Source organism: Myiozetetes cayanensis, unplaced genomic scaffold (assembly GCF_022539395.1).
Source record: "Myiozetetes cayanensis isolate MyiCay16 unplaced genomic scaffold, myiCay2020 scf6-25, whole genome shotgun sequence".
NCBI lineage: Eukaryota > Metazoa > Chordata > Aves > Passeriformes > Tyrannidae > Myiozetetes > Myiozetetes cayanensis.
This window is the reverse complement of record NW_026087853.1, coordinates 25134292-25156748: the sequence shown is the minus strand read 5'-3', so window position 1 is coordinate 25156748 and position 22457 is coordinate 25134292. Positions and strand designations below refer to the sequence as shown.

The window sequence follows — 22457 nt, the reverse complement described above, 5'->3', positions numbered from 1 at the left end:
TTCCGGAAAAGTTAAGTCCAAATTTCTCTCAGCCCTCCTGAATGTGCAGGACGGTGCTCATTTGAAGCATTGCCATCTTGTTAGCTGGAGCTGGTGGAGACGTAATTGAGCCCTTGTCCCTGTCATTCTTATTGTAGTGGGATGGTTTACATTTAATTCTGGTGTCATGGGTAAGCTTGAAAGACTGGAGGTCTCCCTCAAGTTGAGTAACACAGAAGACACCATGGCTTACAGAGAAAGCTGTCTCAAACTGGCCATCCAAAGTAAAACTTGCAATTTCATAGTGACAAACGGCTTACAGTTCCTTTCCCAAGACTTTCATTTTGATAATATCTACAGATTGAACTATCTTTCCCCTCTCAGTCATCTTGACGATGCAGATCTGTAGACGTGAAAAATAGCTGACTTGTCTTCTTTTGTGAGAGCATTCTCAGATCCATCACTTATTATTGTCATTACCATTGAAGACTAATTGGTTTACTTCTTTTGATCCACCCAAATGACTCCTTGAAAATGTGACTGTTTATTTTTCTGCTATTGCCTTGAAGACCTAGTTACCGTAAAAGCAGAATCATTCTCTCTATCAACATGGAAAAGAAAAATGAGAAGAAAGGAAAAGATGACAAAAGAAAAAGAGAAAGAAATATTTTCCCTAAATATAAGTCAAGACTGACTTGCACTAATTTACAGTGAGGGCTGGCACTTTGGTTGGCCTCAGAGTTTTATTTCCTTTGTTACTGATAAGATGTAGAAAAACTAGTACAGCGTGGACTGTACTAGTGGACTGGAAATATAAGAGAATTAACAGAAATTCACTGTGCTGTCTCCATTAAGGTTCACTTTGTGCTACTGCATGTGATTAGACAATTTATTTGATTGTCTATAACTGCCCCTTTGGAGCCATAGCATTGCATTTTCAGGTGCAAATCTCTCTGATATTAGTGGATTATTGATTGAATAGTGTTCTCTGGAGCCATTAAATCCTACAGAAGAGGTTTTTCTTTAATTGGTGGATCATTGACCTAGCAGACTGTTGCCTAATTTTGGTTTCATACTGGATAGGTTTCCCAAGTTTCATCTTTGCATGTAAGTTAATAGATCACAGTCCCAATAGGGGTATTATTATAGATTGTATTAGTACTTTTACTTACAATAAAAATAATTTCATACTGTCAGGAAATCTATTGATTTTAGTAGAATTATTTGCAGGGTAAAGTGTCATTCAGTATGAGAAAGAATATGAGTATAAAAGAACAAGCCTTCAGTACACATTCTGAAGTGTTTATTGCAATCCTTATCAGGTATATTATGTATCACAAGTATGAGATGTCAGCCAGGAAGGTGGTTTGTAGACTAGCACCATATTAGCAGAGACAGCAGAGCATCTTAGATAATGCTTGTTGCATAAAGTCAATTGGAAAAAAAAGGTCTCCCCTGAACTTCCTTTTCTCCAGGCTAAACAACCCCAGCTCCCTCAGCTTCTCCTCGTATGACTTACTGTCCACACCCTTCACCAAATTTGTTGCCCTTCTCTGGACATGCTCCAGCACCTCAGTGTCTTTCTTGAAATGAGGGAACTAGATATGGACACAGTACTGAGGTGTAGCCTCATCAGTGCCAAGTACAGAGGGACAATCACTTCCCTAGTCAATGTGATCGCTTGCCTAAAACTTACTTACCAAGTTAAATACTGAGGAAGGCTACCCTACATCTGGTGTGGGTGAACCTACCTCACCACAATGCTGCCAGGCTCTGGTTGATTCTGCTGCAAGTAGCCTCTCTAGCTGGGGACTTTTAGTTTTGTCTTGAGCTGAAACCAGACCCCACACCAAAAAATGTGTGTCTGTGTGTATATTTATGCTCAAGATATGGCAAAAGAATCAACAAAATGTTTTTATATTTTAGTGTATGTCCATTCTGAGGATGCATTGCTCTTTGGAAATAAGGTGAAGAACAACATTTCTAGAAAAGCCTGTTTGTTATCATTGTGCTTATACAGATACACATAAAAACATCACAATATATTTTCATCTGTTTACCCCAGCGCAGCTCAAGCTGTACATTTTTGAATCCAGGCTAAGTTTACTTCACTGACACAAGAAAATAGCCAAAGGAAATCTCTTTTTCCTTACTCATTTCATGTGTTTATTTTCCTTCTTTTGTCCTGAAGTCTCCAAAAGATTAGTCTAATTTATTTTATGTTCTCTGCTTTCCCATAAATAACGTAATACCAATGCACTGCAGGATTTTTTTCTGTAATTCAGAATAGATACATTCTCACTACATTTTGGAATATACCAGGCTCATTGCCCAGAAACAGCAAAAATACATCTCTGCCACCTGTGAAGGAAGTAGTTTAAGAAAAGGAGTAAGTACAATATTAACATCTGAACCTCAGCTTGGGAGTTACGGGTGTTGATGTGCACCCGTGCAAGGAAGTTTTTGCTTTAAAGCCTCTGAGAGGAAACGAAGTTTTAACAGTTTAACTGTTCATTAAAGATGGCTGAAACTCTGATATCTAAGGTTTTTAGGTGATTGGAGGGGTTTCTTGACATCTAATATGTTGAGAAACATCTTGATTTCTTTTAGGCTGTAATTCTAAGTGAATTCCAATGACTGTAAGTGAAGTTGAGCCTAAATTATTCCTCACTTGATTTTTTAAAAAATTTCCATCTGAATTTCCACACATTTAATTTGAAACTCTACCCAATGTGGTGATCTTGCAAAAATTTCAAGTTTGTAATTTCCAGTACAGGAAAGCAAATTTTTGAGTAATGTGGTTCAGGATTCATTACAAAAGCAAAACACAGCACTGATATTTATCCTACCTGTCTGATGCTTATTCTGCTTTTATCTTAGCATTTTCTGGGGGCAAAAAAGAAACCCTAGCAAATTGTGGCACTTCCTGCAATATTTCTCCTGTGAATCTTTTTTGCTGGAAAGAGAATTTCTCAAATTAAATGAGAAGAAGACATGAACCGAAGGCATTTATAAACACAAATAGTGCTAGACTAGAAAAATGGATGCTCCTGTCTTCCCCTCTGGCTCCTCTATCTGAATGACTTGGCTTTTCTTCTGGAATCAAGTCAACCCCAACTTTGAAGTGTGTAGTAAATAGCTCTAAAATATTTCAGTGTGAAAATGAAGCTAACTAATTCCCTGTATGAAACACAAGAAAAATAAGGCTTGGAAAAGCTATGTTGTATTCCAGTAGGGAAGATTCATTTTCATTCAACACCATTTTTCTTTTATTTTTAAAAGTTACCTTCCTGTAATTGCACACTAGTTTAGAGCTAAGATAGGTGCATCTTAACAATAATGGACACTTTTTTAACAGATTATTGCCAAAAGTGCATTCTTTATTCCAGAGAGACACTGTAATAGATACCAGCACTTTTGTAATGATACAAGCAATCTGTAAGCTATTATAGTGTCTTTTATAGTAACTTAATCTTCATATTGTTTTATACGTCTGGAATTTTAATAGTGTTTTTAATTTAAGGAGAGGAGTATATTACATACTACTAGTTACATGGGAGTATGAGCTAAATAACAGACCATTGAATAGTATTCTTACAAACAAATATTTTGAAGTATTTAAATGAGCATAAGGAGTAGAACAAAGATGTTAAAGCTTTTGTAGCTACAGACAAGCTACAAATAGTAGCTTTTATGGCTGAGTTTAGAAGTGTCTGTTCTGAATTGTTGCTGTTTTTAATGCATATATTTTACTTCTAGAGAAGAATGGGAAAGAACACAGGTATTTTTAGAATGCTATTTAAAAGTAAATGTTTTATTTAAAACAAACATATTTACCTAATTAATACATGCATTTCCATTCCTTATTTCCAATAAACACAAATCCCCATGTAACTTTAACTAATGAGATTAATGAATTAATGTAAGGACTTTATTATATGTAGAATGCAAACTCCTATGTATATTCTTGAAACCAGTACAGAAATGAAGTATTTTTTTCCTGTTAGTTCATTGCCATTTTTAAAATATATAGAAACAGACGCAGTTCTCTTGTAAGAGAAATATTGTAACACTTCACTAAGTGGTGAGTAACAGAGAGATACGATCAGCGTAGCAATTTAGTCGTTGTAATACTATAAAAAGTAGGGGTTTTAAATGAAGAGAACCAGTTTGCTGTTTTGAGAGAGGTAATATTCTGCTTTAAACTGTCATTCTGTATTTCTGACTTGCAATTAGATAATATTTCTAAAATGTCAGTCCCAGATTCTGTTGTGACCGTCATCATAATAAAATATGACAGGAAAGATATTATATCAATACTTTTTCCATAATTACCATTAAAGATCTCCGAAGGGTTAAGTACAAAGGTTTTTCACTGAATGGTCTGCAAGCTTTGTGCCTTTAAAATCTTTTAATATAGCCAAGACTGGTGACAACCAGGAGATAGATCTATGAACAAACCCGTTTTGAGAGAATAGTTTTGTGGTATGTGATGTATGGTACGCAAATGAGCTTATTAGGACTCTCATCTATTTTATTATTGGTGCCCAATTTAATAGAGGCATTTAAAAAACAATATTTCTGCCTGACTCCTTGAAATGAAGAAGATACATTGATATAATTGAGAGCAAATGATTGCATGTTGTGCCATTTAATCATGTCATTTTTCAATTGCTGTTTTTTGCACTTCACTGCATACTTATAGAATATTTAGCTTCAATATAGATTAAGTCCCACAGTATGCAACTGAGCAGAGATCCCATATTGGGTGACATATTCTTTTAACCTTGAAATCAGCAAAAGCACACAGGTTTGGCAGTATTTTTCTATGGGATGACAAGTAATCATTCATTTTCTATCTTTGTCATTTAGCTTTTTTATTTTAAGGAATTGCTTTCTTACTAATATTTTTTAAGGAATTATTGGCTTTCTGTTTCATTCAGAAACAGAAATTCTTCTTTTCACAATATGTCCTGTAAGAGTGAAATTTGAAATACAGGGATGCATCACCCTGACAAGAGAAGTTGTAACAGGCATTGCCATTTCACAGAAAACATGGAAAGCTACATTTTACCCAACTTTTGTGAGTATTGTTTCCAGTTTTCCCTTTATTGATGTATTAGTTCTGGTAGTCATGATACTTAAAAGTTTTACGTTATCACTTTTAAAAACTGAACTGCTGCACTAGCCAAAAATCAGACATAAAAAGGTAAATAAATTTTAAGAGTTGCAGTTTGATTGGTACTCAGAAGGGTGGCTTCCATTCTCAGATTTTGCCTTAATTTCTCTGTAAGGTTGTGGTACTAAATGACATCAGTTCCATCTTTCATCAAGTAACAACCAGTGAAGTTTGAAGTGTATCATTGCCTTCCTCACATACCCACATCCTGCAACAAGGAGAAGTAAGCCTTTAACAGACTGAGGTTAGACAGAAGCTTCCTCTTGGATCTGGTCATTCCATATTTATCTGCAGTTCAGCTTCTTTTGTTTTCCTAAAACCAGCCAGTACTGCCCATGCATAAACAGGAACAAGAGGTAAGCCCAGAAGTATCTAAGTATACCTTGGCATTTCTTCTGGACCTGAAAGCACAAAGGAAATCCATTTGTGTAAGTTACTATTTCTCATCATCCAACTATTTTCAAAGCTCTGGGCATCTCTGCATGGATGGGGTGCAACAGGCAGAGCATCACCAGCCGGTTGAGGCAGGCGATTGTTCTGCTCTGTTATACACTGGTGTGGCCTCCCTTTGATTGTCCTGCTCTCTTATGCACTGGTGTGGCCTCCCTTTGAATATTTTGTGCAGTTTTGGGCACTGCAATATAAGAAAGATATTAAACTCTTAGAGAGAGTCCAAAGTGGGCAACAAAGAGGCTGAAGGGCCTTGAGGGGAAGTCGTATGAGGAGTGGCTGAGGTCACTTGGTCAGTTCATCCTGGAGGAGACTGAGGGGAGACCTCGTTGCAGTCTGCAACTTCCTCATGAGGGAAAGAGGAGGGACAGGTACTGATCTCTTCTCTGTGGTGACCTCTGGTGAGAGGACCTGAGGGAATGGTCTGAAGTTGTGTCAGGGGAGGTTTAAGTTGCATATTAGATAAAGGTTCTTCACCCAGAGGGTGGCTGCGCACTAGAATGGGCTCCCTAGCACCAAGCCTGATAGCCTTCAAGAAGCATTTGGATTATACTTTCAGGCACATGGTGTGATTCCTGGGGATGGTCCTGTGCAGGGTTAAGGGTTGGACTCAATGGTCCTTGTGGGTCCCTTCCAACTTAGCATATTGTATGATTCTGTGATGCTGTTTATTATTCCCAACTGTAGAGTGAAAGCAAGAAACTTCAAATCCCATAGAAATGAATTCTCCAAACAATGTGTAATAAATGAGGCTACAAACCCCCACATCTCAACATTTTATGTGGTGAAGATGTGGATTATGTGGATTTGAAGAAGCTAAACTAATTTTAGACCAACTTTTAAACTATTTTTAAGCACAAATAGTCTCACAGAATATAGTGAGAATCTTAATACTTTTAAATAGTTAATGTTAAACACCTGCTCAAGATCCTTGATGTAACAGTGTTTCAGTGGCCAACTCATCCTCCGTGTTGTGTGAGAAAAACCTACTTCCCATAAATCATCAGCTGTGCAGAGCAGGCAGTGCAGCACAACTCAGGTGCTGATATGATGCAGGAAGGCTGAGGGATGGAGGCAGGTTGGGGCTTGAGGGGATCTAATATTCCTCAACTTCCCACCTTCCTCTGCCTCTCATATGCTCTGGCACTGCCTAAAGCTGCAGATGTGTTTCTGTCGTATGCCATTCACTTAGGAGCCATGCCTATACCAAGCACCCTCTGTTCAGACCATGGCCACTTCCATTCCCATAGATAGTGCCATTAGCCTATGGCTTGGAAAGCGTGTTTGATGTCATTTGACCCAGCAGGGGCTTTTCCAGATGATTTAAGGCATGGTATTAACAAGCTGCGAAAGTAGTTTCAGCTAGCCCTTTTTAGCTATGCGGGTGATAACTTCAAAGCACTGATAATAGGAGTAGGCACAGGGAAGAAAAATCTTCCAAGATTCTAGCAGCATGGACAGGAATCCTCTGTATGGGAAGCCATGACCATAATAACATTATAATGACTAACACCTCAATGTTATCAGGGTGTCTGTTGTGAAGCAAATGACTCAGACACAAAGTCAAGTTCATACACAGCATCTGCGGTTACTGTGTATAGTCTTAGCCTGCAGCAAAAAAGTCAAATACGTTTATTTTAAATAAAGTCTCACTGCAAATGGTTTAAGTGAATGTTTCTCTCACATTTGCGAAGATTTGGATTGTGTTTACATTTACCACAGCTCAGTGGACACTGAAAGTGTCTGATCTCTCAATCTATTTTTCAGCAAATCTTTTGCACACACAGGAAACTGAGTGAGCCTAAGTGATGCTCCTAAGTCTACTGTTAGATCATTACCTGATTTTCTGAACCTTCAAGTGCACAGTATCTTACTATAGCAGCAGCTGTGGACAGTGCAGAATGTACCTTGCAAATAATTAAAGTAACTATGGTCCAGGAAGCATACTTTGCACGTGCAGTTGCCATATTGACAGGTTTTTCTACAAACATGCCATTTTAACAATAGCGAAACATGGGTGGATATACAACACTGTGATATCTCATGTAATAGGATATAGGCAACTATAGTGTCCCTTTAGGACACTGAACACAAGACCCTAATACTGCTTAAATTCATTAATGCTAGTGCTATTATATAGGACTTAAAGATATCTTTACATTATTAAGTTTTCTGGCTTTTAAAGTATTGTTGCTATAACCAACTCTTTCAACACACTGTTAGATAAAAGGACTTCGTTCTTCTTCTGTTTAATATTAACCGTAATATCATGTAATAAAATTGAAACAAAAGTGCCATAGGCCTAATTGTACTGTCACAGCCATGTAAATCAGAAATAGCTTCAGTAAAGCTACTGTTATTATGCTGGTGTAAAATTGATATAAATTAGAAATGACTTGGATGCTGTAGCTCAGCTTTCAGATAACATAATGTAAAGGCCTCACTTAAACTCCCGTATAATGGCTTATGAGTGCAATTCTCCTTACCTCATCATATTAAATGGCATTGTATCAAAAAAGAACAATATTTATAAGGGATGACTTAATCAGATAGATCAAGGCAAATTAATGTTATGGGGCCAGATTCTGAGCTGTATTGACTTCTATGAAGTTAATGCAGACCTGCATAGATATGCATAGGTCTTACCATCATCAGCTTACCATCACTTCCAAAAAACTGAATTGCCTAGCTGTTATAAAATGTAAAATAAGAACCCTGACTTTCTTTAGGGAGATTTTTTGGATTGGTTTTGTTTGGATTTTTTCTGATGTGACATTAGGCTAATGAACAGCATCAGAAAGGAAATGTGCCAGACGTGGTGGTTATAACAAGAACTGTGAAGGAAACTAGCAATGAACTCTAGGAAAATAAATAAGGGTAAGTTCAGGAAACGTTAGTGAAAATGCAGCTCTGGTATAAATTGAATAATAAAATTCCTGGTCATATTTTGTCATAAATAGAGGTTTGGGAATTTGTCATTCCCCTTATTTAAAATTCAGAAATATTAAAGATACAAGGTTCACTTATTATAGAAGTAATAAACTTCTAGCTATTATAGAGTTAGGGTGATTTAAATAGCTATAGAATGCATTATATCAGTAAGTGGAACATCTGTATGAAATGTCCACCTGCTAATATACGACTCAGTTTACTTTACAATCAAATGTACTTAATCATTTTAAAATGTCTTCTAATGAAGGCTTATTGGGAATAATGTTTTGAACAGAAATACTTTTAGGAATTAAAATTTCTGCTTTAAATGAGATTTCATTGCCTTGTTTACCCTTGTTGATTAATAAGCAATCTGTTAACTGTTAGGATGGCCCAATTGTGCCAGTGAAAATAGACTAGGAATTCAGCTATGTTTGTGGTTTAATCATCATTTCTCTTGAAGGCTTTAGAAAAAAAAGTCTTTTGCACACTATCCATAGGCAAAGAAAAGACGTATGTTTTTAGATGTATATACCAAAGTTTTCCTTCAGACTTGGAGCTTAATATTATTGATCAAACACAGAAGCAAAATACTCCTTTGAGTTACAACATTTCTAAGTATAAACTCCATTTTCTAAAGAAACAGTGACATGAAAATCTGGAACTCGAATTCACTTTCTATAGAATGTTATTGTTTTGCTAATAAGATTCAGGAAGGCAGATTCTGATTTTTTATCAGTTAATGCTTGAGAACAGCTTTGAGAGATGTAGTGGCTTTTTCGTTTGCTTATTATCATTAACTGGAAGTTTAAAGGTAAACACTTGGCCTTCAAAAAAAATGATAGTTCAGATTTTCCCATGGGGTCATGCACTTTAATCTGTGACATCCCACAGAGGGAAACAGATGTTGGCAAGTTACAATTTAAATTATCTGGAAAGCTCTCACGTGTAGAGCACAGTCCTGTTAAATTCAGGAGTAGTGCAACCCTTTGATAATAGTTGAGTACTGGAGTCATGCAGTGCTATAAAAGTATAGGGTCTCAGAAGCTGGTCTAAAGCTGTCATCCTTGGATGCATTTGTGCCTTCTGTACCCCAGCTTCATAGGTTTTATTATTAAAATACATTATGAGATGATAAAATTGTGATTTGATGTTGAATGACATTAGAGTATAGTCATGGATAAAACCATGCTTGAAAGTACCCTGTGCCATTAACTGTTTCCAGGTGGTACATCTCTCTCTAGTTCTGTCTGCCGTGTAGGATGCATTATTTTTACTGCTGTTCAGTAAGATTCTCAGTGCAGTTTCTTAGGTTTCTGGAGTAGAACCAACGGATCCTGGCTCGCATCGTTTCAATATTAGGGCTTAGCAATTGTCTCCCATCAACCAGTTTATGTCAGGCTGCATTCTCAGTAGCACTGGAATCAGTATGATGAAATAAATGCAGTGAATTACTCATCTTCAAGGATGATACAGTTATCACAGTATTCCTACATTTACTCGAATATGAAACTATTCTGAAAATATTTTATGATAACAAAAAACATCTGTAAAAAATTCTATACTGAATTTTCTCCTTTCTTAATGTTTCTCCTGTGACAGACTGCATAGGACCCATAATTTCTATTGTCTTTTTTCTAAAAATACACATATTCACATTGCATGACTATGATTTTTTCACTCTTATTTTCCTGTAGAATTTCTGAAGTTGATTACTGTCAAGGTAACTCGTTTCAGATGTGTCCCAGTCGAATGAAAAAGAAGTTAAGAACAAACCAGTTTACATCGTTAAACCTTCAGCATTATTGAGACAGTTAGTTATATATGACATTTATTTGAAGAAGACTGAACATAAATTTACTACTTCTGTGCTATTAAGACTGTATTTATCTGAAAATAAAACACTAAGCTTTTACACCAAAGTATGGGAATTTATGGAAGAGCTGAAAAAAATATTGTAAGACAGAGATTGGGCACAATTAAATATCAAATAATACTTAATGTTTCCATTTGCAAAGCATTCCACGCTGACATCTGTTGTTTGTCTATCCTGCAGTCTTTATGCTGTGAGATCAAACAGAGACGTCGTGGGGTAGCCTCTGTGCTGCGATTATGCCAGCACCTCCTGGATGATCAGGAGACCTGCAACCTAAATGCAGATCACCAGTCCATGCAGCTGATAATTGTAAACCTCGAGAGAAGGTGGGAAGCCATTGTCATGCAAGCTGTCCAGTGGCAAACAAGGCTACAGAAGCGATTGGAAAAAGACTCGGTGAGTGATGCTTACTTTAAAAGTGCAGGGTTTCATTCTTCATGAGAGACACTCTTTCAGCACAAGACAAACACATCCATCTCTAAGCATTTTCTTCTGACTGAAGATGCCATTCCTAGTCTTTACTGCCAACAAGTGAATCTTCAGTTTTTCACAAAGCATTGTATTTCTATGGACATAATTGATTAATAAGGTAAACTCCCAATATACATAATCTATTTGCTGGATATTTAATCTTATGACATCTGATCCCATCAAGCAATAAAAACAATCTTGGTGCTAAGTTGCTCAGGACCTAACAGAACTGGGCCCAGGGAATATTTTACTGATTGAGCATGTGTTTTAGAAAAAGTATTTCCTGTGTAACGAAGACTGGTTTTAATTAACATCCCAGCAGTAAATGTGTATTTCACATAGAATGCCATGGGTATGTGATTAATATACAATCCTGCGTTATTTGAATATAAGTAAAATGCAATAATTTGCTTTTATCTCAGGGAAATGATTCCTAAGAGGCAAAATAGCACTCTGTGTAAACCATCCATTAAGTGTCATGAATTAGATTAGTTTTCTACAACGTAAAACCATATTATGAAGCAGGAGGAACAAAATAATCCCTACTGTAACGCCATTGCTGTAATGGATGAATTGGCTCAGCGTGTTTTGTGCTACTGTCATACTGCTGAAGTCTGTGTACTGCAGCTACATTGACAGCAATCATAATCCTATGTAGTTCATATAGTGAAGAGCTTGATGAGATTTGGGAACAAGTGATATGATTTTTTAGGTTTATATCAAGCAGAGCAAAGGAAAAAATGCTTGACACTTACATCCTTCCTAACAATTATCTGACTAACTGTGAAATACTACTTTTGACTTCTTTTTGTTAAAACTCCTTTACAAAAATAACAGAAGCTGTGATTCTCTGTTTCAGTTATGGTACTATAGTATGAAGATATATAAGGCGTTGTTCAGAAACACTAGCAGTTCCTGAGTGTAAATACTATTAGTCTAAAGAGGCCAAGAAATGGTGAATTAGTGAGGAGGATGCTGTGGACGAGTGAACCATTGAAGATAATAATAATGTTGCTTGCCTGCCTTTATCAAAAGTTATAACATAGAAGTGCTCCTCTATCCATTTGGTTTATTGGCTGTTTTGCTTTAGGTATTGAGATAGAGGAAGGACTTGATGAAGGAAGAGGTGTGAATACTGTCAGGACAAGTCAAAAGGGGCATGTCTCTGTAGGAGTCAACATGGAAGGGAGACATCACTGATAAGCAGATGTAGTGCTAATATTGGTTTTATAAGCATGGCATTAGTCAACTGACAAAATAAAAAGTGTAGATAATTGAGGAGAGTCAGTTATGCCATCAAAAATTTGATCTGGTTGGAAGAAGTGTAAAAATGATATAGCTACATGCAAGTGTACAAGGGTATAGAGAAATCATTAATTTTCTGCCTTTCCTTATACATCTGTGTGTGGAGAGGCAAGTATTGAGTGAAGAGGAATGCTGTTGGAAACAACCAAAATCATCTAAGAGCTTGCACTATATGATCCATAGAAAAATGTCAAATCTTAGTGATACCAAGATTCCTCTCAAAGAGCCTAGTGAAAGCTGTAGATGTCACAGGTGATGCAGATTACCAGAGAGAGAAGAGTCATACTGAAAAAAACATGAAGAAAAGAGATCTGGGGAGGAAAGAGCAAGAGTTCCATTTTGTTTGTGCTTAGTTTATGTTAATGGACATTAAGATGAGTGGTGTTAGATAAAAGGAGTTTGTTTGAACCCTCTGTCCACAGGTGGGAAGTGCAGGTATCTGAATGTATTTTATCTCCTAAAAAGGAGAAAGAAAAGCAGGTAAGGTAAAAGGCTGTTCAAGTCTAGTGGAAAACAGAAGATGAAGGAAAAACAATTAACAAAAAAAACCCCAGAGTCCAGAAGAAAGAGCAGGTAGCCCCTGAGGTATACATAGAAATTGTCTGAGCATTTAATGTGGCCAGGGACATGGGGGGCAACAAGAAAAGCTTCTGTAGGTATGTTGGTGATAAAAGAAAGACTATGGAAAATTTGGTCCCTCTCCAGGAGGAAATGAGAGACCTGAGTACCCGGGATATGGAGAAGGCTGAGGTACTCAATGACTATTTTGCTCAAGTCAACACTAGCAAGTGCTCCAGCCACACTGCTGTAGATGCAGAAGTCAAAAGCAGAGACTGGGAGAATGAGAAGCTCTTGCTGTGGGAGAAGATCAGATTCAAGGCCATCTAAGGAACCTGAAAGTGCACAAGTCCATGGGATCTGCTGAAATGCATCTGGGGATCTTGAGGGAACTGGTGGATGTAGTGGCTAAGCCACTATCCATCATATTTGAGAGATTGTGGCAGTCCAGTGATAGTTATCCTACTGATAGAAAAAGGGGAAACAGAACCTCCATTTTTATAAAGGGAAAAAAAAAAGAAGGCCTGAATAAATATAGGCTAGTCAGTGTTATCTCTGTGCCTGACAAAATCATGGAGCAGATCTTCCTGGAAACATCTTTGTCAGTGACGTGGACCCAGAGGACTGAGTGCACCCTCAGCAAGTTTGCCACTGACATTAGGCTGTGTAGTGCAGTTGACATGCTAATAGAGAAGGGCTGTCATCCAGAGGGACCTTGACAAGCTTGATAGGTGGGTCTTCGTGAACCTCATAAAATTCAAAAAGGTCAAGTGCAAGGTCCTGCAGGTGGGTCGGGGCAATTTGAAACACAAATACAGGCTGGGCAGAGAATGAGTTGAGAGCAGCCCTGAGTAGAGGGAGAATACACAGAGAAGATAAAAAATAATCTAGAGAACAGAAAAATCAAAGGAATTAATTTGTTGAGAGTCTGTCCAAGTGGAGTCAAAAGTAAAACAAAGCTGGTAAAACAAAGATTGTGGGAAAATGTTAGAGAAATTTCAGTGGAATTAAAAGAGAAAACAGAATTAGTGAGGATCCAGATAGAAGCTTTAGCGAAAATGTAGGTAGGAGTTTTAAACAATAGATTACATTTAAATGAAAGGAAAGTCAAGAGATGAAAGAAAAAAATTGCCATCTCAACAGCTGCAGAGTTTTGGTGGTAATGAATCTGAGAGAACAAGACATGTGAACAGAAGAAAACTCATCAATTAAATTGGCTGGGCAAGTGGATGGGTTAGAAGATAAATATGAGACTGAGGAATAGAAAAGATTGATAAAGAAAGAAAATATAGGAGGAGACATTTTTAATTCTCTTGAGAAATACTGGTGATATTTTTGTGGTAGTTCCATTTTTTGAATATATTAAACTTGCTACACAAAAAGTTTAATGATCTGACCAGCAGTTGAAAACACAGTTGAATTTTTGAGCTTCAGAAACAAGTGTGCACAGTATCACCAACAAAGAAACAAAAAGTAGCTCTCAAAATCCTGAATTTTATTTATTAGAGTCTGAGTATCTGTTGGATCTATAACAGCCCAAGAGAGATTGAACTAGGTTCCAACTGTGTAAAGTACCAAAAGATGATGGACTGCCTTTTTAATCTACAAAACGTCATTTTTTGTAGTAAATATATATCTTCTATTTGACTAGGAACTGAAAGAAGTTGCATTTGTGAGATATCTTAGAAAGTGCTGAACAGAGGTCCAAGTTACAGTAGTGAAATCGTATTATCCTCTCTTGCATGGGAGCAGCTGCTGTGTGGAAAGCAGTTTACTGCTTGTATCTGCAGTTACTGTAAATAAACTGTTATGAACTAATTAGAGCTTGGACTTTCACTGGCCGGGTGTGTATCATTCTTTCTGCTGAGAAGTAGCAGCCATTTAGAGATATCATGATGCTCATCTAATTTTCATTGTGGGCTGTTTTGTTTCGGAATCTCTCATCCTACTCTGCTTAATAACACTATGATTTGTTGAAGTATGTCAGTATCTACAAGCTTCTTTTGTTAATAAAACTATCTGTATTCTCAACATTTAAATGTGCCCCAGCCACTGTGGGATTCATGTGTCTTTGACTTCCCTGGTCTGACTTGGCATGTTCTAACCCTCCTTTTCACTCAGTTCCTGTGCAGTCATTTCTTGGGTAGGTACCAGAACCATTTCTTCTGCTTCCCTATCTCTCTGTATTTGATGGTGTGCCAGTCTTGGCACACAAAGTGTATCCCTTGGTAACAATTCTTTATTTGTGGTTGCCCACAAAATACTGTAATTTATGAAAACAAATGAGATGTTTTTATACCCTGATGGCATCTGACTCATTCATGGCATCTGACTTGCTGACATTAAATAAGATACCCCAAATGATTATATGGCCTCAGTACAAGAGTCACTTTCATCTTCTACTGTCTTCTTAATTTGTGTACTGGGATCTTCCTGTGTCCTCTTTTTGCCCCTTTTTACATTCAGTCACTTATCTGGGCCACTTAAAGCATTACAAAGGTGTACTGGAATTAACCACAGAAAGCTTTTGCGTTTCTTTTGAATTATTTGTCTTCATGGGTGCTTTTCGGGAATGTTTGATTTTGCTCACCTTTTGCAATAGTAGGCCCCATAATTTTCAAGCACCTAAAATCTGATAAAAGTTGTCTTTCTCATAAACAGAAAGTTCTGTCTAGAATGTGAAATTATCAATAAGAATCACTCCAGAAGGATGAAATGTGGTTAGATTCAGTAGGTTAATCTAACTATATGGAATGAAGTATTCATACAATCAAAAATATAGAATACTAGAAGCAGTCGTAATATCTTACAGCAAAAGAGGATTTTTATCTCTACCATCTGTTTGTTTGGTTTTTGTTGGTTTTGTTTGTTAGTTTTTGTTTGGTTTGGGGTTTGGGGTTTTTTGTTTGGTTTTTTTGTAAATTCTTTTCATCCATATTTATAATTCCATAATTTGCTGATATAATGTTACATATCACCTAAATTTTAACTGGAATTACACAGGTGTCTTATAGCTTGCCTAACAAGACCCTGCTAGCAATCATCTTAAAAGAAAAAAGAGTATGTCTGTCAATAGCAATAACAACAGCAACAATCTTTAGTGAAGTAAACTCAAAATTGCCATCTAAAATTCCTGCTCAAGAGCTGGAGAAGCTTGAACTCACTGTGCATTTTCCTTTAGAAGGTCTCATCTACTTGGAAGACTGAATGGTTACAAAGGGTTTGGGACAGACTCAGTTATGGTCATGTCCATAAGTTTACAATTGTTATGTCAAAGTGGGAATATTTAAGTTGTTTTCTGCAATTATTTTTTTATCTTTTGCTGAGCTTGTGGTATACCTTGTGTATATGTAAATTATGTGTTTAGCCTCAGTGGTTTATTCCAGCTGCTACAGATGTTCACAGTTTGTGTATGTTCTGTGCAGGTCAGATGTGTTTCTGTATAGAAAGCTACAATAAGATGACCATGGAAATTCACTTTTCTGGGATGGCTTTACCAATACTGGAGTATACAAAACTATTGTACTGCTGTGGCTGGTAGAGAAGCAAAGCTGTAGTTTCTAATGGATTTTACTTAAGTTGCAATTCAATATTCCTGCCTTTTTGGTGAGTGGAGAAACTGCTTTTTCTCCAGACTGCTCATTCATTGAATGAGAAACTTATCTGTTTTATGGAGCAGACAATTTCTTATTCAACAGAGAGAGCTAATTATTGAAGGAACGGTATTATTCATGCTTTTAAAATGGAGATTTTGAGGTAAGGCAATTTGGTTAAGGTGCTGTAATTCTCACATTGTCCTGAATATGTCTGAAATATTCATTTGTCTGATCACTAAAATCACTACTATACTTCATGAAAAAAAGAAAATTATTTCTCTTGTTCTTCTAAGTCATCATACCATACTGTATGTCCAGCAACCCCCCATCTGTATTGGCTTGAAAGTATGCTGTACATCCAGCCACATAATTGAAAATAATAAGGCCACAATAAATGGGATGGCCTTGGGGTATAACACCCAAGGGATTCAATTGGTGTCGCTTTGCATCAATGTCCATGCATCATGGTAATTGAGGTAACATAACCAATTACCACATTTTAATTAGAGTTGTAAGGACTTGGGAAAATCTGCATTGGTGAAACAACTCACTTGAAAAAAAAAAAAAAAGGGAAAAGAAAGGCACTTCTCTCCTTTCCACCAGCTTGTTTCTGAGGAGGTAAAGAGCCTGCTTAAAGCGCTATTTAGGATTTTTTCCCAACATCCTCTTGGTTTCCTTCTTTATAATGAACTTGGAAAAACACATTGTTAAAAAATACTATATTGCTTCTGATTTTGTATCTTTATCCTTTTTATCTATTTATCTGTTTCTGTGATGCTTTCTGGAAAAGAAAACAGTTTTTCATAATGTTAGGCATGGTATCTCCCTTTCACTTTTCTATATTCACTTCACTGGTGCAATATCTTTTCAATCCATGGAAGGACACTTGTTTTAAGCTTAAAAAAAACATACAAACCCCCCATCCCTCAGGGGTAAAAAATGAATCTTTCATTGTTCAGTTATTTGTTAGATAGTTTCACTAAACAAAACTTGATTTCTAAAAGTTTCTTTTTTCATCAGAAGCCGTTATTTTCTAAAATTTCATCAGTAGTGTCTAGAGCATCAAAGTACTGAGAAACGATTAACTTAATTGGCTGAGGAGGGCACACTACATATTGCTGAACACTTATTACACAATCTAGCCCTTACAAAATATTTAATGACATACATCTGAACCTTTACAGATTGATTTTTTTTCATTATCTATCACAAGTAATTTTTGTTTTGATATTGGACCTTTTTCATATAGCCTGTGACAGTACAGTCTTTATGGTTTGCACTTGTTTCTGTCAGTCTTCTTGTTTTACTTATATTTCAACACTGAAGACTGCTCACTTTGGTGTTTCCTTAAAATACTTGTTTTTTAAGTGAATGGGTGTTTGATTTTAGAGTCTGTAATGTGGTGCACCATCCTCATACTTGAGGCATGTATGTTTTTGAGCTTCTGGGTTGCACTGCATTTCTGATTTGTGACATGGAACAATTATCTCTAGGATCTAAAATGTAGTTACATAAATGGTGAACACAGGTCTAGAGTTTTCTTGAGCTGTAATTGAAGATAGGTAATATGCTCCACATTCTTGAAAGAAATTCTGTATTCCTCATAATTTTCTTGAGGACCAGTCATAGTTACAATGGCAGCCATCAAGGCAGTACACAGAATCTGGATGATACGACAGAACAAAACTAGTAAAATCCTTATTGTTGAGCAGATCTTAGTAAAAAAATGCCAAACCCAGTCAAGTGTAGTCAAAATTCAGATAAATGCTGTTTCATATTCTTGAGAAAGTCTCCTGTGTGGTTATCTTCAGTGGTAGGCTCTTAGAGTGAATAGAAAGAATAAAAGAAATACGTTTAAGTCTTTCAGCAGAAGGCTGTACTCCATCCTCAGTCTGCAAAACTTTCTGTCACAACTAATAGTATAATGTAACAATTCAGGGATGAAATATGTTATTCAGCTATTTCCCTCGCTCTAGCAGATGTTGTCATGTTTTGCCATGGCTTCATAAAATGATAGGAAGTTCAAACTCATAATAGCAGCCAAACCAGACAAAGTCCAGACCTCTGAGAGAGTGAACCATCTGAGAGATGGTCATGTGAGCTCCCTGCCACCAAACCAGACTTTTAGCCATTGCTCTAATTTAAATCATGTTGTGGACCCTTCAGTTGTCAGCTGTATTGGACAAGGAGAGGCTAATGGTTAATCTAGACTCCACAGACTAAGGCAGCCTTATCTCCCTATTTCACAACCTGTTAAACCATAGTAAACCTGAGCTCTTCCTCTGGAGGAGATTGGAAAGTAAATGTACATACTACTAACATTCTTCATGTGTAGCACTGTTCCAGTAAGGACAATTATAGAACAGGCTGTGGAACCTCTTTCAGTGCAGTTTTTCTTTGCTCCAGAAAGTGAACCACCTGAAGCAGAAAGAGTAGCTCAGCATTCTTGTTCTTTCAATCCTATACTCTGCACTGAAACTTCCAGATATAAAATATTTCCTGCTAATGTTGGTGGTGTCTATTACATATGAATTTTTAGTTTATATGATAATGAAACCTACTAGAACCTTTCTTATATCTTGTTCAACCACAGTCCTACAGTAGCAAGTTTCAATCACCATCCACCACACCTGGATTCAACATACATTAAGATGCATATTTCTGTTCTGCAACTCCTTGCTAGTCTGCAGACACAGTTTCTTTGACCTTTCCAGGGTACCCAGCAAACTTTTAAGATGAGAGGTGAAATCTGCTTTTTATTGTTGGCATGAGCTTAGGAAAATAAATTATATTGCATTAAAGGTAAAGAGTTATTTTAATGATAAAATCAACTGCCACAATACTTAATTATTTCAAGCTCTCTTTGATTTATTTTTTTTTCCTTGATGAAGCAGACAACTTTTCTGTTCAGTATTTGAAATTTACTTGCTTTATTAGAAGGCAGGTTTCTTTATGATACTGGGAATGCTTCATGATAGTCACTCATAGTTAAAAAAAAAAAAAAAAAAACAATAAAAGCAGCAGAAATGAAGCATATATTTCCCAGTATTATTTTTAACCCAAATGTAGATGCTTGATCATGCATAACTACTCTCCACAGCTCATCCTACAGTGATAAAACTGACTTCAATTATTCAAGGCAGAACATATCATGATTACAGTGTTGTAAGACTGGGTACCTGGTGTTAGAATTAACTCAAAACATAGTGTCTGAATTGAGTATAAAATACTGTGAGAGTACTAATGGTTTTTTAGTAGCATCCTCTGAGCAGTCTGTTTCAGTGACTGACAAGTCTTAAAGTCACAGATACTTTGAATCTTTTTCTCTGTTATGCTGCATTATTTTAGGGAAACAATTACATAAACTTGCTGGCTTGATGCCACAAATTTTTGTATATACATCTACATATATATTTATATTTTAAAAGGACTGCTTCTTTGGATTTCTTCTGTATTCTTTTTCTGGTTACTTCAGTTTTAAATTGTTTAAATGTATAAATTCATAGAGGGGGAAAAGTGATATTTTTTTGAACTTGCTTAAACACTTTAAACTATTATATCTCATGAAATTTCAAGGTTGGCTGGTGGTGCTGTGTTACCCAGTAAGAAGTTGGAAATATACAACCTTTCTGCATTTATCCATGCAGCCCAAAGATATTTCTGGTCCTCAACTATCTTTGACTCTGTATTTCAGACCAGTGCCATTTTAGAGTTGGGTGAGAGAATTTCATGGCAGGTAAAAAGTTGGTAATACATTTATGCTGATCTGATTTTTTTAAATGGTTGATGTTTACAAACTCCCAATTGATTTAGAAGGTCAATGAGGCCTTCTAAGTGCCAGTTTATCACATGGCTCTGTAATTCAACATATGATCATGAAAACTTGGTCATATCTCTCATGTGGAATTGCATTTTACCTATGGGTGGCATATCCAATATTCTTAATTTCTTTACTTTTATAGGTAACTAAGAATATTAGTAAATCAGTTGCCACAATTGTTTAAAATAAATATTCTATAAGTAATTAGTAGAATTCATGTTTTGAGATGGGAGAATTCAATCCAATAAAAGCTAGAAATCTGAGATTTATAACTTTATATTGGGAAAAGTAAACACTTTAAACAGTAACAGGTTTAGGCCTTTATAGTGTGGTGGCATATTTTCTACCAACCATCTGTCAATCTATTAATCTTATTTTTCTGTGCCACAAATTAACAGTGGGCACTTTTACACAGCTTTAATAAAGAGACATTCCCTGCTTCTGAAACATACATTTGAACTGTAAGATGAGTAAAATCTTCAATTGAATTCTCAAGAATAATCAGTTTTAGTAGGAAAATAAATAATATTCAGAAATTGGAAACCTGATGTTTCCAATGCACATAGGTGCTGAAAGAACTGTCAAACACCATTTAAATGGCACAAATATCTCATTAAAAAAAGAAAAAGTAAAGTGGTTAGGTTTTTATTTTCAAGGACAAAGGTCTTCAAATGAACTCACTTCTTATTTAGGCACTTAAGTATAGAGTCAGATATTTAAAAGTGCTCATCAGGCACTGACTCACATTGCAGTGCATTGTGTTCTGGTTACAGAATGAAGTCAGTGTTTTGTTTAGATGCCTAACATTAATATCCACTAATCATAAACTCATGATTAAGGCCAGTATTGCTTGAAAAATTAGAGTTCAGGGAAATACAAAAGTCACAATCTTGTGATTTTTTAATTAATTTAACATCTTATTGCTCTGCATCTCTAATGACCCCAGTTCTGCAAGGAATTGTGAGTGTAATTGAAGCAGATTTGCAGGTATTTTGTTTCAAGAGTTCTCAAACAAAATAGTTTTTAGAAAAAGAGTAAGAAACCTTATTTTCTGACAGGTTGTACGGCAGTTATTTCCATCTTGCAAGGGCCATCCATACTGGATGATAGCACCACAATACTCATGCCACTATGGAAATGTATTTGCAGGATCTTCAGGAAGTGTATGCATAATCGGTATATTATTGTTCACTATTATAGGATGTTCTAGGAGCTGCATCAGTTCTAAGCAGACAGGAACACAAAAATTATTTTAAAATTGCATGAAAATAAATGAGGTACAATTTTCTTCTTAACACACCAAAGATGCCCAATGAAATGATCAGGCAGGAGATTTAAAACCATAAAAAGCGAATACTGTTTTCATGCATTACATAATAAAAATGAAATTTGTTCCTACAGGATGTGGTGGATAGAAAAAATACAAATGAGCTCAATAAGTAATTAGACAAATTAATGGAGGAGACATCCATTAATGATTATTAAATTCCAACTCTGAAAGTCCCCCCAGGCTTTCTTAAATTTGGGATGGCAGCTTCCATACCCTTCCATTTGTTTGAGGGTTTTTAACTTTTCCAAAGACCTTCACTACTAGCCACTGCAGGAAGCAGACTCTGCTGAGTGGACTTTTGATCTCACCCAAAATGACAGATGCTGTATGAAAGCACATGAACTGGCATATTTTGAGGTCTACTTATATCATATTTATGGTAAAGAAGTTTTACAGTATGCATAGAGGGTTTTCATTGTATTTGGAGGGTTTTTTTGGCTGTTTCCAAAGGTTGGGATGTGCCCTTCTTCACCAGAAAAAGCCTTTCAGAAATGTGCCCACTTAACAGTTTTCCAAGATATTTCTAGCATATTTTTCTGTAAAATACACAGAAAATATAATACATACATCTACTTAATATTTAAATATATACATACGGTAATGTCAGAAATACTATAATAAACATTATATAATAAAATTTAAATCGTGAGCAATGATGATCCTAATTTCATTTCTCCATACATATAGGACATTTGTGTCATCGTTGTGGCTCTAATCCGTATCCAGTTCTTCATGTCTGGTGTGTGCAGTAATATGTAAATTACCTAGCCAGCTGCATTGAGCAGTGTTTGTTTATTCTATTTCTTTTGGCATAGCATATGACTGAATTTCTGCCAAAAATGTGGCTGCTTCAGGGAACACTGTTTGAGTAGAAGGAAGTTTTGAAAGGAAACATATAAGTCTTTACTCTGTGAAACAGTAAAATCAAAAGAAACTTTCTGTTCATAAAAATATATATATTA

The 22457-nt window shown here is 36.2% G+C and overlaps 1 protein-coding gene across 1 annotated transcript in view; it reads left to right on the top strand.

Moving 5' to 3' along the window:
• The window catches only part of AKAP6 (A-kinase anchoring protein 6), a 272508-nt gene that overhangs the window by 231186 nt on the left and 18865 nt on the right, over nucleotides 1-22457 (top strand). Inside the window, 1 exon segment of the mRNA XM_050335742.1 lies at nucleotides 10596-10811. Within this exon segment, the coding sequence (XP_050191699.1) occupies nucleotides 10596-10811 (216 nt within the window).